This window comes from Sminthopsis crassicaudata, chromosome 2 (assembly GCF_048593235.1).
Source record: "Sminthopsis crassicaudata isolate SCR6 chromosome 2, ASM4859323v1, whole genome shotgun sequence".
In the NCBI taxonomy this organism is placed as follows: domain Eukaryota; kingdom Metazoa; phylum Chordata; class Mammalia; order Dasyuromorphia; family Dasyuridae; genus Sminthopsis; species Sminthopsis crassicaudata.
In genome coordinates, this window is record NC_133618.1 from 370,375,624 (window position 1) to 370,394,254 (window position 18,631).

General features: G+C 43.4%; 1 protein-coding gene across 3 annotated transcripts; it reads left to right on the forward strand.

Annotated features, from left to right (window-relative positions):
• Window positions 1–6,690: 6,690 nt before the first annotated feature.
• CKB (creatine kinase B) lies at window positions 6,691–13,281 on the forward strand. Of its 3 annotated transcripts, none has more exons than XM_074291186.1 (8): window positions 6,691–6,830; window positions 7,805–8,009; window positions 8,442–8,596; window positions 8,879–9,011; window positions 9,971–10,142; window positions 11,673–11,796; window positions 12,432–12,621; window positions 12,891–13,281. In XM_074291186.1, exons 2-8 carry the CDS (start codon window positions 7,817–7,819, stop codon window positions 13,067–13,069), a joined length of 1,146 nt encoding a protein of 381 aa, XP_074147287.1. In that variant the 5' UTR covers window positions 6,691–6,830; window positions 7,805–7,816; the 3' UTR covers window positions 13,070–13,281. The 3 variants fall into 3 exon arrangements, with proteins under 3 accessions (XP_074147287.1, XP_074147288.1, XP_074147290.1); XM_074291187.1 differs by having other exon boundaries at window positions 6,718–6,830; window positions 7,834–8,009; XM_074291189.1 differs by having other exon boundaries at window positions 6,734–6,911.
• Window positions 13,282–18,631: the final 5,350 nt, after the last annotated feature.

Consider the following 18,631-nt stretch of genomic DNA (forward strand, 5'->3'; position numbering starts at 1 on the left):
TGGGAAAGGGAAGGAAAAAAAATTTGGAACATAAGGTTTTGAAAACTATGTTGAATGTTGAAAACTACCTATGTATGGATTTTGAACACACAAAGTTTTATATATTAAAAAATATCTCATTTGGGATCTTCACAACAATCTTGAAAGATAGTTGCTATTCTTATCCCCATTTTATGGATAAAAAAACTGAGGCAGCCTGTTACAGAAACTTGCTTGAATCACAGAACTAGTGCCTAAAGCTGGATTTGAACAGAAGCCTCCCTGATTCCAGAAGGATGTTTCACTGTACAACTTAGCCTAGTTGTGAGAGTTCTAAACAGATTGTGGGGAACAGAGCTTAAAAGAGTCCAAGATGAATAAGCAGGACTGAAGGCCAGGTTGGAAGGAGATATTCCCCTATTGTCCAACACCTGAAAGCAGAGGAGGGAAGGGATTACTCAGGATTGGAGCTGGTCTAGGCTGAGCTGGTTTGGGCTAGGCTGGCCTAGGCTGTTCTGTTCCTACTGTTTCCTCAGAACAATTACTAGGTAAACATCAGATAAAACCCAGGATTTCAGCCAAGGTCCAAACTCATTCAAAGGGAGAAGGAAGAGATTGGAGGAAAGGTAATATTTCTCAATTGGAGCTTGGTGTTCAGGGACCTCTCTAGCTTACTTCTCTCCAAGCCCCATTCATTCTTCTTCCATTTAGAGATTCTTGTTTTGGGGCTTTAAGCTTTTTAGGAAAGAAATCTTAACCCCATCCTTGCCAGAACATCCGTCTGCAGGTTCAGTGCCCCTCACCTCCTGGAAGGAGTAAAGAATTTAGGGAAGAGCTGAGATCTGTGGATTTCAATTTTCTCTCTTGTGAAATGAATGGAGCAAGATGAGTTAGAATCTTGGGTCTGGTCAGTAGGGACCTCAGAGGTCATCTAGTCCAACTTCTTTATTTATAGATGAGCAAGCTGGGGCCCAAATTGATTTGGCCTCAACCACCCAGATAATAAGTGGGATTTGAATCCAGATCCCCTCATTCTAAAGGCCATTTTGTTTCATCTCCTTGAAACTGCCCCTTCCTTATTCTTTTCTATACATTAGACTAAATATTCTTTTAAATTTAAATTTTTTTTTCTCAGGTACATGTAAAATAATTTTTACATTTGTTTTTAAAACTCTGAATTCCAGATTTTCTCCCTTCCCCACACTGAGACAGCACATGTGAAGTTATGTAAAGCATTTCTATAAAAGTCATATTGAAAAAGAAAACATAAGATTTCCCCATAAAAAAAAAAAAAGTTTTAAAAAAGTATGCTTCAATCTGTATTCAGACACAACCAGTTCTTTCTCTTGAATTTGGATAACATTTTTCATAATAAGTCCTTCAGAGTTAGATACTATTCCTCAAACTAGACACTTTATATATCCCTTCTCCTTTGTACTGTTTTCCCTAGACACCTTCCATTCCTCACTTCCAGCTTCTAGTTTTCTTTGTTCAAGTCTCAAAATTTATCTTTGGGGTCTCATTTCCAAAATATATAGAGAACTGACCCTGATTTATAGGAAACCAAACCATTCTCCAATTGATAAATGGTCAAGGGATATGAACAGACAATTCTCAGATGATGAAATTGAAACTATTTCCACTCATATGAAAGAGTGTTCCAAATCACTACTGATCAGAGAAATGCAAATTAAGACAACTCTGAGATACCACTACACACCTGTCAGATTGGCTAAGATGACAGGAACAAATAATGATGAATGTTGGGGGGGATGTGGGAAAACTGGGACACTGATACATTGTTGGTGGAGTTATGAAAGAATCCAGCCATTCTGGAGAGCAATTTGGAACTATGCCCAAAAAGTTGTCAAACTGTCATAACCTTTGACCCAGCATTGCTGTTATTGGGACTATATCCCAAAGAAATACTAAAGAGTGGAAAGGGACCTGTATGTGCCAAAATGTTTGTGGCAGCTCTTTGTGTTGTAGCTAGAAACTGGAAGTTGAATGGATGTCCATCAATTGGAGAATGGTTGGGTAAATTGTGGTATATGAAGGTTATGGAATATTATTGTTCTGTAAGAAATGACCAACAGGAGGAATACAGAGAGGCTTGGAGAGACTTAAATCAACTGATGCTGAGTGAAATGAGCAGAACCAGAAGATCACTATACACTTCAACAACAATGCTGTATGAAGATGTATTCTGATGGAAGTGGAAATCTTCAACATAAAGAAGATCCAACTCACTTCCAGTTGATCAATGATGGACAGAAATAACTACACCCAGAGAAGGAACACTGGGAAGCGAATGTAAATTGTTAGCACTACTGTCTATCTACCCAGGTTACTTATACCTTTGGAAGCTAATACTTAATGTGCAACAAGAAAATGGTATTTACACACATGTATTGTATCTAGGTTATATTGTAACACATGTAAAATGTATGGGATTACCTGCCATGGGGGGAGGGAGTGGATAATTTGGAAAAATGAATAAAAAAAAAAATTTATCTTTGGTAGGACATCTTTCCTGGATTCCCCAGCTGCTAGTGTCTGTTGCTATGAGATTACCTTCATCTACTTTTTGTATATCTTGTATGCACCTAGTTATTTAGTTGTTTCCATTTTATAATATGAACTCTTTGACACCAGGAAAGATTTTTCCCATTCTTTCCCAGCTCTCAGCATAGTGCCTACTGCAAAATAAATGCTTACTGTTTGAATATTCAATGCTGCCTAGAATATGAGTAAATGAAAAAACATTTATTAAGTGTTTAAGTTCCAAGCACTATGGGGGCACCTACACATATAGGAAGCAGTGTCCAAGGAAAACTATTTTGATTTGAAACGTCACAGGGATGCTTGAGTAAAGTGCTAGGGAATATATTTTTCTTTTTTAGGGGTTTTCCCTTTTTTTATTTTTTAAAAATGAATTTTATAATTATAACATTTTTTGACAGTACATATGCATGGGTAATTTTTTACAACATTATCCCTTGCACTCCCTTCTGTTCCGAATTTTCTCCTCCTTCCCTCCACCCCGTCCCCTAGACGGCAGGCAGGGAATATATTTTTCAAAAAATATTTTAATTTCATTAAATATTTCACAAATTACATGTAAAATTGTTTTATTATTTATTTTTTAAAAATTGAGTTCTAAATAATCTTCCTGCCCTTCCTCCATCCATTGAGAAGGCAAACCATATGATCTCAATTATACATGCTGAAGTCATAAAAAACATGTTTTCATATTATCATGTTGGGAAAAAACTACAGACACACATACTAAGGAAAATAAAGAAAGTTTAAAAAGTATGCTTTAATCTGCACTCAGAATCAAAGTTTTCTCTCTGGAGGTAGATTACATTTTTTTTTTTTAAATCAGGAGTTCTTTGGATTGTCTTGAATCCTATCTTTATCAGAAGAGCTGATCATTCATAGGGAACACATTAACACACAATTTCTAGAAACAAAAGCAGTATTGGTTTAATTATAGTGGGGGAGGGAGGTAAAGGAAGATAAACAATTGGCAAGAGATTGGGTGTAAAGTGGCCCCTTCCCAGTCAGGATACTGAGGTGAGTTAGAGGGTAGTACCAGGAGCTGTAAGCATGAATACTTTAGGGCAGGTTGTCTGATATCATGGTGGATGGAAGGAAAATGGCTGGGGTGTGGGAGGGAACCCCATTTTACAGAGAGGGGAACCTCAGGAGAAATGATTCACATAGCAAGTGCAAAAGTGGGAGCAAAAACTAGGTGTCCTGATTCCTAGTCAGTGCTCCTGGTCACTTCCTCACGGTGATCACTGAAACTCCAGTGAATCTTCCGTCTGGTGCTGTTCCTCATAAACATGTCACTTTGCCCCGTAGACTTTTTGCTAATACCTAAGAAAACCGGCTCTTAGCTTCTCCCAACATGCTCAAGATTTTGGAGAGCTCCCACTTTTTCTTTAGCCCACCAAGACTCAAAAAGTAAGTAGCTGAGGCTCTTAGTAACTAGTAAATATTTATTAAGTGCCTATCGTATGTGGTACTGTGTCAAGTGATGGGCATACAAAAAAGGCAAAAATCTGTCACTGCTCTTAAGGACCTCACAACAGCCAGCAACTCTATGCAAACATACTATAGACAGAATGAATTGGAGATAGTCAATAGAAGGGAAGGAATTAAGGGGAACTGAGAAAGGCTTTCTAGAAGGGGGACTTTTATCTGGTAGATTGTTAAGAACATCAAGCCAGACAAAAACAGGGAACTTTGAGCTGGAAGAACTTAGAGATGGCCTTGTTCAAGTTTCCACTTCAAAGATGAGGTGCTTGAAAACTAAGTGAGACTGAATGTCTTATCCAAGGTCATAAGAGGAATTATGGCAGAAGCAGAATTCTAACTCTTTTTGTTTTCATATTTTTCCCCAAATTTTCCCCTCTCTCCCTCTACTCCCTCCCCTAGATGACAGGCAATCCTATACATATTAAATGTATTTCAGTATAACCTAGATACAATATATGTGTGTAAATCCACTTTTCTTGTTGCACGTTAAGAATTGGATTCCAAAGGTATAAGTAACCTGGGTAGATAGACAATAGTGCTAACAGTTAACATTCACTTCCCAGTGTTCCTTCTCTGGGTGTAGCTAATTCTGTCCATCATTGATCAATTGGAAGTTGGATCTTCTTTATGTTGAAGATTTCCACTTCCATCAGAATACATCCTCATATAATATTGTTGTTGAAGTGTATAAAGATCTCCTAGTTCTGCTCATTTCACTCAGCATCAGTTCATGTAAGTCTCTCCAAGCCTCTCTGTATTCCTCCTGCTGGTCATTTCTTACAGAACAATAATATTCCATAACATTCATATATCACAATTTACCCAACCATTCTCCAATTGATGGACATCCATTCATTTTCCAGTTTCTAGCCACTATGAAAAGGGCTGCCACAAACATTTTGGCACATACAGGTCTCTTTCCCTTCTTTAGTATTTCTTTGGGATATAAGCCCAGTAGTAGTATGGCTGGGTCAAAGGGTATGCACATTTTGATAACTTTTTGGGCATAATTCCAGATTGCTCTCCAGAATGGCCGTATTCTTTCACAACTCCACCAACAATGTATCAGTGTCCCAGTTTTCCCACATCCCCTCCAACATTCATCATTATTTGTTCCTGTCATCTTAGCCAATCTGACAGGTGTGTAGTGGTATCTCAGAGTTGTCTTAATTTGCATGTCTCTGATCAGTAGTGATTTGGAACACTCTTTCATATGAGTGGAAATAGTTTTAATTTCATCATCTGAGAATTGTCTGTTTACATCCTTTGACCATTTATCAATTGGAGAATGGCTTGATTTCTTATAAATTAGGGTCAGTTCTCTATATATTTTGGAAATGAGACCTTTGTCAGAACCTTTAATTTTAAAAATATTTTCCCAATTTGTGACTTCCCTTCTAATCTTGTTTGCATTAGTTTTGTTTGTACAGAAACTTTTTAATTTGATGTAATCAAAATCTTCTATTTTGTGATCAATAATGATCTCTAGTTCTCCTCTGGTCATAAAGAATTCCAACTCTGATTCCAAATTCTGCTCTTTGCATCCCATCCGTTTTTCCCTCATAGAATAGAAACCTCAGACCTGAAAAAGGCCTTTTAAGATTACCCAGGGCCACCATCTCATTGTGCAGAAACAGATTCTCAGGTCAGAAAGAAGTTTCCTTGTGGGTCCTCATTGCTTTTTTCCTTTGAACTAGAATCCAGATCTCCAGATTCTCTACAGTCTTCACTTATTGATTGTTTATTCATTTATGCACAGATAGGGTTGGATTTATAGATTCTAAGATTTCTTTCAGTTGTATAAATTCTCTTATTCTAATTCTGGCGCTCCCACTCGACTTGCTTTGTGACCTTGGAAAAGTTCCCTCAATTTTCTGAGGTGCAATTTTCCCATTTATAAAATAAGGGAATTGGACCCAATGAATCTCTAAGTCATGCTCTCCCCTCCCCCTCTGTGACACTGACATCTCATGATTTCACCATAAGGTGGTGGGGGAGAGATTCAGGCTTCGAGCTTAGGTCACCTGATCCCAGTGACATCCATCTACCCTTGGGCTGCGGAGGACTAGGAGCCCTGCGTCATCCCCCAGCTGCCAAGGTTGGAAAGCATCCACCCAGCTCTGCGCCGGGGGAATAGACAAAGCCTTGGAGGCTGGCATTTGGTGAGAAGGTGCAGTGTAGCGGAGAGGATCTGGGTTTGAATCCTGACTGCCGCTTTCTCATCGGCCGTCTCTGTTTCTCCACCTTTAAAATCAGGAGCTGGACTAGCATGGAATGACTAGCAGCGCTTTCAGGTGTGCCAAGCGCGTCCCCTGTTATCTGGCTGTGCTTGACTTGACTGATCTCTAAAGCCTCCTCCAGTTTCCAAAGCCCGGGAGATGTCCTCCCATCACTTCTCGTGTTCTCATACTCTCCCCGCCCTCCCCTCCCCCAGCCCGCCGCCGCCGGCAGAAGGGAGTGGGAAGGCGGGGCTCGCGCCCCTGTTTGAGGAAGGGGCTCTAGGCTTCCCTCCGGGGGAGAGAGGGGGAGGGCAGCGGATCCCGGAGGGTAAACAAAATGGAAGGCATCAAGCTGCTAATAGACAAAGACAGCGGGGAGACTCCCTCCCGCCAGGGACCAATAGAATGAATGGGATATAAATACCGACCAATGGGAGGGCCCATCCTGGCCTCTATAAAGCCGGAGGAGGGTATCGCTTCTGAGACTCGGTGACTGGGCTCCGCTTAGGTGGCCTGAGATCTCGGTGCAGCAGCCGCAGCATCTTCCGAAGCTCCTTCCCTCCGCGACCTTCGGGAACGACCGCGGTGAGTGGCCGGCCCGGCGCCTGCCGCGGAGCTCCTGCGGCTCAGCCCGACGCACCTGTTCGTGGTTCGGCACTGAAGCCGGTGTGATTGTGGTTGCGTGTGTCCTGGGGGGTGCTGGACGGGGCTCCCATCTGTTCCGCGGGGGTCCGCCGGGAGCTGCGGCGTCCCGGTCCCCTTTGTCTTGCCTGGCTGGCTGCTTTCAGGATCGGGAGGGGGGGCCGCTCTGGGGGGCGGAGGTGATAGCTGACGGAGCCCGGGGGAGGGGAGGGGGAGCGGGAGGGGGACAGCTGCTGCCTCCCCCACACCTCGGATTAGCGCGGGGCGGACTCTGGGAAGAGAGGTTAGTTTTCTCTGCCTCCTGATTCTCCCGGGATGTCGGGGGAGCGCCTCCGGACGGGCAGATCTCCGGGAGGTGAGGCGAGCCATCAGATGGCTGCTGCTGCAGGAGCGGGTGCTGTGGGACCCAGGGCGGGTCTGCATTCCCTCCCTGCCTAGGCTCCTCTCCCCCATCTTCCAGCTTTCATCTCCTCCCTGTGCACACCCCTCCCCCAGCTCCTCCCACTCCAACACTGGCTTGCAGACACTGCGGAGGAAAAGATGGGGAGAGTGGGGGTCCTTTCCTTAGGACGCCTCCTGCGTACCCTCCTCCCGGCTCCGTCCTGGCCAGCAGGTGTTGGGTCCCCTAACCACTACCCATCTGCGGGGCTGCAGGGCTGCGGCGGCTTTGACCTTGGGAGGGCTGCCGGGAGGAGGAGGAAGAGGTGGGGGGAAAAGGAGAAGGGAGGGGAGGAGGAGGCAGCCCGGCAGTCTGCGGAGTGGCTTTGTACATATTGCTCGGGGCGTTGTCGCAGCCTCCTCTCCTCCCTCCTTCCTCCCCCCTCTCCCTGCGGCTGTGACTCGGGCTCCCAGTAGGGGTGCACGAGGAGAAGCTGGGGGCTGAATGAGTGACCTCCTTGTCCTGGTAACCCTGCCAGCCTCCTGCCGCCATGCCATTCTCCAACAGCCACAACACGATGAAGTCCCGCTGCTCCGCCGAGGAGGAGTACCCCGACCTCTCCAACCACAACAACCACATGGCGAAGGTGCTGACACTGGAGCTCTACTTGAAACTCCGGGATAAGGCCACATCCAGCGGCTTCACTCTGGATGATGTCATTCAGACCGGCGTGGACAACCCAGGTATTGCCTCCCTCCCCCACACCTCGTCCAGGTTTAATGTCCTCCCATCCTGGCTTTCTTTGCCTTGCACACCCTCCTTAAGTCCTCAGTCCTCAATAACTGGGAGTAGTCTCTAAATTGTGTTCTTCCGAGGGAAGAAAAGTGCTTTTCCCCAACTCCCCATTTTGAGGATGAAAAATGCCTTTAATCTATTTCCCCACAATCTCGGATAGTGTACTAGGGCACACTAATTATAGGTGGAAGGCATGTATTCCATTTTTCCCAGTGGGTGAAAATATTCATCTCTTTACTCATCCTACCGGGAAAATTTTACAGCAAGAATACAGACCAAGAATCTGGGTTCAAATATCACAAGGCCACATGGATCACGAGGGGCCCTTATTTTCCCGATCTAGACTCCTTTCTACATCCTCTGCCTTTCCCTCCATGCAGGGCACCCATTCATCATGACTGTGGGCTGTGTGGCTGGAGATGAAGAGAGCTATGAGGTGTTCAAGGAACTCTTTGATCCCATCATTGAGGACCGCCATGGTGGCTACAAGCCTTCAGATGAGCATAAGACTGATCTTAACCCTGACAATCTGCAGGTAGGTTGCTCCCTCCTCCCCCCCTCCCAGTCTCTGGCTGCTTGCCCTTATATGGCTCTGTTCTTAAGCCTCAACTCTGTGCTAAAGGGATTAGCCTATCCCAAACCCTATGCGGATGGAAGTGACTGGGGCTTGGGAGGGGGAAGATGGATACGGAGGTGATTAAGCTGTCAGGTCAGTTGGGGTGTCCGGGACAGGGTTCGAGGGGAGAGTCATGAGCTAGCTTTGAGGCTAAGGGTTGCATTGGGAGCTGTACCCGAATCTTCATTTCTTTACCTCCAGGGTGGTGATGACCTGGATCCTAACTATGTGCTGAGTTCTCGTGTTCGAACTGGTCGTAGCATCCGGGGGTTCTGCCTGCCTCCACATTGTAGCCGGGGCGAGCGCCGTGCAGTAGAGAAACTCTCTGTGGAAGGTATTTCCTAGGAGGGGTGGACCAAGCTTCCTTCACACCGCGGCAGTAGGAAGCACTCCAACGGGACCTATATTCTCAGCTCACCTTGAGCACTTTATACTGATGAAAGTGATAGTCCTGTCATCTCCTCTATTGAATAGGGACTTAGCCCATGTTAAATCTAAGCTAGAATAATTGGAAAATTCTTTGGAAGCCTTAAGTGGAAAGCTAGAGGTGCTGCTGTCCAAAAGGTGGTGACCCTGTATGGCCAGATGCAGTATTGCGGCAGGCAGGAAGACTCCCCCTCCTCCCCAGGGTACTGAGAAAACTAGATAGCAGCGGTTCATCCCGTCATTGCCAGGGGCTGTCCTTGGACCTTGAATTCAGAGGTTCCTTCACTAGCATCTTCCAACAAAACTAGAATTCTGCAGCTTTATTCAGCAGGGCCCCCTCAGTATGTAGTCATTTTAACTATAAATTCTACATTATTTGGCCACCCACCCTCCAGCTATATAATTTTTAGAGTGGAAAAGGGGAGAGGATAATCCTGAAACATCCCAATGAGAACTGGGTCAGCTGAGTTGCCTTAAATTTCCCTGAGGGATTGAAGATAAAAGGCATCTGGCCTTGGGAGTAGTCTAAGTTCAGACTCATTATGGCAGGTGTCTGAGATTCTCACTTTTAAGGCAGAAATCTTACTCCCCTCCTCTCTCCCTCCCCAAAATAAAGCCATTGAAATGAGGCCTTTTTTTTTTTTTTTTTTTTTTTTTTTCTTTCGTCAAACTTGTCCCAATTCCCTAGCCTATGGCATTTCTGGTTGTGGTCAGCAGAAAAATGACAACAGCATGGGACCAAGCTGAGGTAACCTGACTGAGTGCTATTAGTCCCAAAGCTAGGGGCAGGAGCGTAGGGGGATATCTGGGTTTCCATCATGGGTCTTTTGGTGTGTTGTCAATAACTGACTTCCTGGTTGCCCACAGCTCTGGCCAGCCTGGAAGGTGACCTGAATGGGAAGTACTACGCCTTGAAGAACATGACTGAGCAGGAACAGCAGCAGCTGATTGATGACCACTTCCTCTTCGACAAGCCCGTCTCCCCCCTCCTCTTGGCATCTGGCATGGCCCGAGACTGGCCTGATGGCAGGGGCATTTGGTGAGTGCCAGGCCTAGAACTTGTAGGGACTCCAGCAATCTTTTATGATGAGGAAAACCTGAAGTCTCCAGAGGAAAAAGGCCTGTAGTCTTAACCCCCCCTCCCCCAACACTGCCAAAAACTAGATTTAGAGTGCTCAGTTGGGCAGTTGGGCCTGGAGTTTGATCTTGGTCATCAGATCACTAAAATTCTGTCAGCCTCTTGTTCCTGTAAAAAGGGAATGGATATTAACCTCAAAGCACTTGGCAAACAACCCTTGACATGTTGCATAAAATGCTTGTACAGAAAATGCGCTCAGTCCCTGCTAATAGAAATTTGTTAAAATTGGGAAGCTGAGGCCTAATGAAGCACTTTAAAGAGACACCCTTCAATCTTCACACCCTTCAATCTTCACCTGCTCAATACTTGGACACTAGACTGGAAGGAAAGTTAAGGGGTTTAGCCATACCCAGACGAACTTGTGCTTTTGCCTGCCTGACTAGCACACCCAGCTGCTGCCAATATGGCACCTCAGGTTCCTATGGCAACCATGTGACCTTGTAGGCCTGGATGAGGGTCCTGTGGGGCTTGGAGTTGTGACTTCCACTTGCCAGCATTTTCATTTCAAATGGATTATTTATAAGGAGTTCTCTAAAGAAGTTAACTGAGGGCCAGAGATGGGCTCCTTCCGACCAGTGACCAGAGTCCCTTAGCATATTACCTAGATTTTGCCCCCTCAGCTGGGCAGCAGACTTTTCATAACCTAACTTTAAAGCACTACGTTTCCTGGCTCACTGCCAAGAGTGCTGAGATGACACCTAGGTGATCTTGCCCTGCAAGCTCCATACTGACTTGACTACCAAGAAATACAGAAAGGAAAAAACTTGTTGTCCCTCTGCCCCCGGTCCATTGGTCCAGGCCTAAATGCTCTGTTTAGCATTAATTTAAAATACTTCTCAAAATTCTCTTCCCCTCACCTGCCCTTTTAGGGATGGCAGTTTGTGCTCTGGATCTTGTAAGCCACACATCTTTGCCCTACCCCCCCCCACTCCTGCTATCTGGAGGTGTTCTCCAGATCCCCTGTGACATAGTTAGCTGTATCCCAGCAGTCAGGTAGCACTGGGGAGGAAGAGAAGGCCAGGACTGGTTTAAGCTTTTCCTCCTTGCCAAGGCAGGTGGAAGGGGGGGAGGAGGTGCCAGCTTCCATTGACCTTCAGGGAGAAGGCTGGAACATAAGCTTTTTGTCTCATCTAGCTTGCTACACTTAGGGAGCCAAGGTCATGGCCATGGTCTTTCTTTCCTGAGATCTGGGAATTCTTTGTGCTATCCCTGATAATAAAGTGATCTTGTCCAGTTCATTTCCTGTTCTCTCCCTCCTGCCTTCCCTAAATTAGGGTAGAAAAAACTTGAACTGCAACACAAGACCTTATATATTTGTATATTGGGTATTTAAAAACATTGTAAGAATTCTGTAGAACATTGTAGCTGCATTTTTTTTTTTGTTCTAATCCTTAAACATGTGCAACCTAGAACTCTGGTTTCTGCCTTTAGGCACAATGACAACAAGACCTTTCTGGTGTGGATTAATGAGGAAGATCACCTGAGGGTTATCTCCATGCAGAAGGGAGGTAACATGAAAGAGGTGTTCACAAGGTTCTGCACAGGGCTCACCCAGGTAAGGGGGAATTGGAAAGAAACCACTTGACTAGAGGCAGTCCCATAGTCACTGTGGCTTCAGGTTAAAGGGTGATCCCTTAGGTCCATCTCCTAGCCCCCAATTAGAAAATAAAGTTTTGTAATTGGAGCTGATCCATTTGTCCTCTGCATGGTTATGTTCACCATATGGGGAAGGTAGCGCTTTTCATAGGCTCAGGGTAGCCATAGCACCTGCTTCTGACGTTTGCTCACCTGATGGCCAAGAATTTGCTGTCCCTTTCAGAAGTAAAGTTAGGCTTTCACTGCCTCTGGGGGAAATGACTTGGTAATTGGCATCTGCTTACTGTTGTTACCATGGCACTGGTCCATGGGGACTTGCTTCTGACGCCACTAGGCTCCTTCCTTTCTCTGCTTCTACCCCCTGGAAGAGAATCTTCATGTTCTCTCCTTAAGGGGTTCGGTACTATTCCCCAATTGCCTCATAGGGAACCATGCCAACAGGGATGAACAGCATCCCTTGGGATCCTTCTGCCTTTGAGGCTTCCAGCTCTAATCATTTGCATTGGATGTGGGAAAATAGGCTTTCCGGACTTTATGGACTAGGGGGAGACAACATTATGTGGGCTGACTGGTTATAATTCTTACACGTTTTAGATTGAAACCCTTTTTAAGACCAAGAACTACGAGTTCATGTGGAACCCCCACTTGGGCTACATCCTGACCTGCCCCTCCAACCTGGGCACAGGCCTGCGTGCAGGTGTCCACATCAAACTTCCCCACCTGGGCAAGTATGAGAAGTTTGGCGAGGTGCTGAAGAAGCTGAGACTGCAGAAAAGGGGCACAGGTATGTACAAGGGGAGGGCAAGGTCAGGGAATAGGCTCTTCCTGTCTGACTGAGGAGGGAAGTGGATAGGATAAGGCCAGTGGTTGACAGTAACCCCTAAAAACTAAACCAGATTTGCCCCCTACCATAACAAGACCTGCAGAGAATAAGACTTCACTTTATAATAGCTGAGACTTATAAACTTCTTTACAATATCAGGATCAAGGAGGCCTCCATCCCTTGAACTGTACTGGTACCTGAAGGCCTCTAATACCCTGTTCCTTACACAGGTGGAGTGGACACAGCAGCTGTGGGTGGTGTCTTTGACATCTCCAATGCTGATCGACTGGGCTTCTCAGAGGTAGAGCTGGTGCAGATGGTGGTGGATGGTGTGAAGTTGCTCATTGAGATGGAGAAGCGTTTGGAGCAGGGCCAGTCCATCGATGACCTTATGCCAGCCCAGAAATGAGCAGTTGGCCCCCTGAATTCTTCGCTTCCTAATTTATTGGATGAATGAATAACCACCATCCTTCCTGCCTGTGGTGCCCCGGGGGGGTTCCGGATGCAGCCCACCTAAATCATGCTGTAGAGAAGTCTTCCTTCCATCCTTTGGTGTTAGAGTTTTATTTTTTGATGGCTGAGATTGCTGAATGCTGAAATAAAACTATTGTTTTGGCCTGACTCATGGCCTGGATCATGTTATTTTCTTCTGACCCCATAGGATATATTCCAGAGAAAGGAAAGTTGCTTTAGTGTAAGCTGATTTTTGCATCCATGCCTGGGGTACTCTTCCTTGGGCATCCTTTAAATTTGGTATTTTCTTTGGCTTCCAGTAATCTTTTCAACATTCTGTAATTTACTTCATCTATAAAGATGTTTGCCTCCATACACTGAACTGCCACTTTTAGACTTTGCATTTCCCATATCTATCCTTTCTCCAGTACTGGGTGAGGGAAATTCATCCAGGCTTACTTAAACAAGGTGGGAATTTGCACTTAATAGGATTTGGTTAAAGGAAGTGACATACGGGCTTTGAAGCCTTCCAAGAGGCAGAGGTGGAGAGTATTCCGAGAACATAGGACAGTTAGTACAAATGTGGGAGATGGAACATTATGTAGTCATTCTGCTACAGGAGTTGCTAAAAATCCTATGCAAAAATCTTAATCCCAAGCCCATAGGGATGTAGGAGAACTACTCTTGGTCACAGAAGGTGATGAGGATTGGATTCCAATGGAATTGCTTTCAGACCAATCATTCCACCCTTACCTCTGGGAGTGATACACCATAAATATGTATTGACCTTGGAAACAGCAACTGAAGCTTACAGAAAGAGTTGCAGTTTACAAGTTTAGTGGAAATGTTGCATGTTAGAAATTGAAAGTTGTGCTCACATTGTTCCTTAATTGTGGTACAATTGAGCGTTTTCAAAGTAGAACTGGAACTAAAGGATGAGGATTAGGAAGAATATGTAATCTGAAAAGGCTTGGCTGCAGCCAGGTGAAAGCCAAGTCCCTAGCAAGAGAATTTGCATTTTGTTCTGGAAGCTATGAGGAACCACTGAAAGTATGATTAAGAATTGCTTAACTAGCTGTTTTTTTTTTCAATAATTTCAAAGATGGAAAGGATAGAAAAACTTCCCTTTCAAAAACCTCTTCTGGATTCTATTTTGGATTTGTTGAGTCTTGAAATGTTCATTAGATTTAGGTAGCACTGGAGTTACTGGCAGAGATCTGGACATAGACATTCAAGAGTCATCAACAAGGAAATGATTATCAGCTCCTAGAAGAGAAACTGCTAAAAGCCATTGTTTTTCCTTCCCATCTTCATTAGATAACCCATGTGATTCAGAAGATGGGAAGGTAAGCTAATAGCCCGATTTTCTTCTACCAGCTGAGACTTCCTCACATGCCAAACACCCTGCTTCCTTACACTTATTGGATTCTTTTCACCACGTTTAGATTCCAGAAACAGCAGTCTTTCTCTCCACACCCTTTTATCCTCACTCTCTTTGGCTTAAACATGTCATGTCTGCATTTTTCAGTCTTACTCCCTCAAGACCTATTGCTTGGGAAGAATAAAGAGCTGGGGGATGGTGCTGCCAGAACCAAATGTGACTCTGGTCTCAGTTGCTCCAGGAGTCTCTATAGTCTCTAAAGTTCTGCTCAAATCCAATGTAGTGAATGCTTATCCACTAAATTTGGAATTTAGACAACCTGGATTCTTGTCCCATTCACAGCACTAACCCTGCTTTTTTCTGTAAAATTAGTCTTAACTGTCTTGCAGGATAGTTGTAAGGAAAGTCTTTTTATAAGTCATAAAATTCAACTCTTAAACTTCCCCTGAAACAAAGATCCATCTTTTTAATAACAATTCTTCTTTCTGCTTTCCTGAGGCTATCACAGTCTCAAGAATCAAAGTTGGAGTTCACCCAAATGACAAAGCAGTGACACCTGGGAAGAGTGAGTGGGCTGTGACATGTTGGCAACAAAGCACTTTGCAGAGAGATGCCAAGAAAGGATGGCTTCAGAGCAGTATGACTAAAACAGGAGGTGGGCTGGTCATGTAGGAAGAACAAGAGATGATGGATGCTAAGCATCAATTTACCTGAGGACAAAGATTGGGGCTGCACAGGATCAAAGTGTCTATATCCCTGAACTCTCTGACCCATCCTAGCATTGGTACTCCACCTCTTGCCACTTTTTTTTTTTTTTTTTTTTTTTTTTTTAATGAGTTCTCCCTCTTTCCTTCAAAACAATGACAGATACTGGATAATTTTTGGCTTGCATTTTTATCATAGTTCTTAGCACTGGGCCTGGCAAATACCCAGAGCTTAATAAATGCTTGTTGCTTGTCTACCTTCACTTACTTAAGTATAAAGGAGTTATCAGTGTTAGTCTTCCTCTGGTCCCTCGAGTACCTGCTGGCTGTCAGTGAATCTTGGGAACATTTTGCAAGCTCTGAGAGGGACCCCTGGGGCCAGCACTAGGGCCAAAAGGACCAGCTTAGCTAAAGGCAGGGAGCCAGGGCAGATTGGCCTACTAGGTAAGGAGATTTTTCTTCTACAATTAAATTCACTATCTATTAGGGCACAGAGGGATTGTCAATCAAGTGAATCAGAAAGCAATATGATGATTGCTATCATTATTGATCTATCATTACCTTATTAACAAAGAGTTGGCTAAGGAATAATTTCTTTTTTTGGCATTTTCTTTATGGCATTTTTCCCAATAGTTTTTTGCTTTTCCAAGTACATGTAAAAATAGTTTTCAACATTCATTTTTGTAAAACTTTGTGTTCTAAATTTTGCTACTTCCTTCCTTACCTCCTCCCTCTCAGACAGAAACAATCTGATATAGGTTAAATATGTGCAATCCTTTTAAACACATTTCTATATTTGTCATATTGTGCATGAAAAATCAGACCCAAAGGAAAAAAAGAAACCACAAAAAAGGAAACAAATAGGTAATAATATCATGGTTTGATCCACAATTGGTGCTCATAGTTCTCCCTCCAGATGTGATGGCACTTTATATCACAAGAATGACTGCATTATTGAGAAGAGCCAAGTTGATTCTCGTATAATTTCTTTGTTCTGTGAACAATGTTCTCCTGGTTCTGCACTCAGTTCATCAGCACTTCACTCAGCATCAGTTCATGTAGTCTTTCCAGGCTTATCTAAAATCAGCCTGCTCACAATTTATTATTGTCTTATATTACCTTCATATACCATTCCCCATTCCCCAGTTCATAAGCATCTACTCAATTTCCAGTTCCTTGATGACAATATTCTTTGCATTTTTTTAAACTATAGTTTCCCATTTTCAAAATATATGCAGATAGCTTCGAACATTCACCCCTGCAAAGCCCCGCTCCCTTCCCCTTTCATCTCCTCTAGACAGCAAGCAATCTAATATGTATCAAACAAAGGCAACTCTTCCACACATATCCACATCCATCACACTATAGAAGAAATATCAGACTAAAAAGAAAAAAAAATGAGAAGGAAAACAAAGGTAAGCAAATAACAACAAAGGTGAAAACACTATGCCTTATCCACCCTAAATCCCCAGTCCTCTCTATGATCCCAGATGGCTCTCTCTCCATCACAAGTAATGGCAATATTCTTGGGAAATAGTCTAATGACAATGTAAAGGGAGTCTACAGAGAGATGAAAGCAAAGCTTCTTGAAGCCTGGAATAGGAACAAGACCCTGACTTGGGCATATTCTACCAAAAACTAACACAACATAAAATGGAATCTGGGTTAGCAAAGTACAGGTTCAAAGAAGAGAAAGTGATAGATTTGGTGGGGAAAGAGTTGGTTAGAAGGACCAGGGAATCCTGGGAGAACATATAAGAAAGGCATCATATAAATATGGGAAATAAGTTTTTAAAAATTGCACATGTTTAACCTATATTGGATTACTAGCTATCTAGGGAAGGGAGAGAGGGAGAAAAACTTGGAACACAAGGTTTTGCAAGAGTGACTGTTGCAAATTACCTTTGCATGTATTTTGAAAATAAAAAGCTATTATTAAAAAAAATTTTAAAAACAAGAATATCAAAAAGAAAAGAACAGCATATAGAATAATTGAAAGAACACATCAAGGAATCAGAAAACCAGAAGAACCATGTCGAGTCTCATGACAAATACTGACTGTGATCTTGAGCAAATCGTTTCCTTCTTTGGGCCTTAATTTTTCATCATCTGTAAAATTCAGAGGTTCAGAGGAGAAGAATTTGGGGAATTCTAAGGAGGTAAATCTAGAAAGGGAAAGAATTGAGCTGGGTGCATGAATGAGAGCTGGAAGAAGGGCACCTCTTAGATTGAGCATGATTCCTTTCTCCTTTGGCCTTATTTTCTTTTGACCTACCCTGACTTGTGTCAGGGGTGTGTGTGTGTGTGTGTGTGTGTGTGTGTGTGTGTGTATGTGTGTGTGTGTTTGTGTGTGTTTTCTCCTGTCTTGCCTATAGTTTATGGGCATGTTGTATAGACTGGTGCCTAGCCCAAATCTGCCTGGCCCTTGCTTTTTCCCTAGGGATGGCTAGATCCTGACCTTAGAGCTGGGTCAGGGATGACTGGGATACTGCCAGAGGAGGAGGGGTAGTGGGAACATTCTGGAATTGCTCACTATGACCTCTCTCAATTTGGTATTCATCACAAGAGAAAGAGCTCAGACAAGGGGGTTGGGCTGCTTCTGGGAGGGCTTCTTTAAGAATGGTGGATCATTTACATGTCACTTCTGTAACTCAGGAGAGAATTTTTTTCCCCCAATATTATTTTTCCAAATATATGTAAAGATAGTTTTAAACATTCATTTTTGTAAAACTTTAGGGTTCCAAATTTTTCTCCCATTCTCCCTTACCTCCTTCCTTCCCAAGACAGCAAGCAATCTGATATATGTTAAACATGTGCAATTCTTTTAAACATTTCCATATTTGTCATGTTGTGCAAGAAAAATCAGATCAGATTTTTTGAGGGGAAAAAAAATCATGAGAAAGATAGTTCTCTCTCTAGATGTGGATGGCATTTTCCATATTAGGGCAGAATTCTTAACCAAACAAAGAATAGCTATGATCATAAAAGACAAACTAAGACATTTAAATTATGTAGCATTTAAAATAAATATATATATTCTTTCCCCTGAGGCTGGGGTTAAGTGACTTGCTCAGGGTCACACAGCTAGGAAGTGTTAAGTGTCTGAGATCAGATTTGAACTCAGGTCCTCCTGAATTCAAGGCTGCTGCTCTATCCACTGCGCCACCTGGCTGCCCCTGCATTTAAGATATTTTTGCAACAATAAAATTAATTCAGACAAAATTAGATAAACCAAAAAATGGGAAATAGATTTTCCCCAAATACGGCTGATAAAAATCTGATATTCATGACATATCAAAAACTGAGATAACTATACAAGACCAAGAGTTTTTTTCCAATATTTATATATGTTAAATACAATATTTGTATACATATTTATACAGTTATCTTGCTGTACAAGAAAATTTGGATCTAGAAGGAAGGAAAGGTAAAA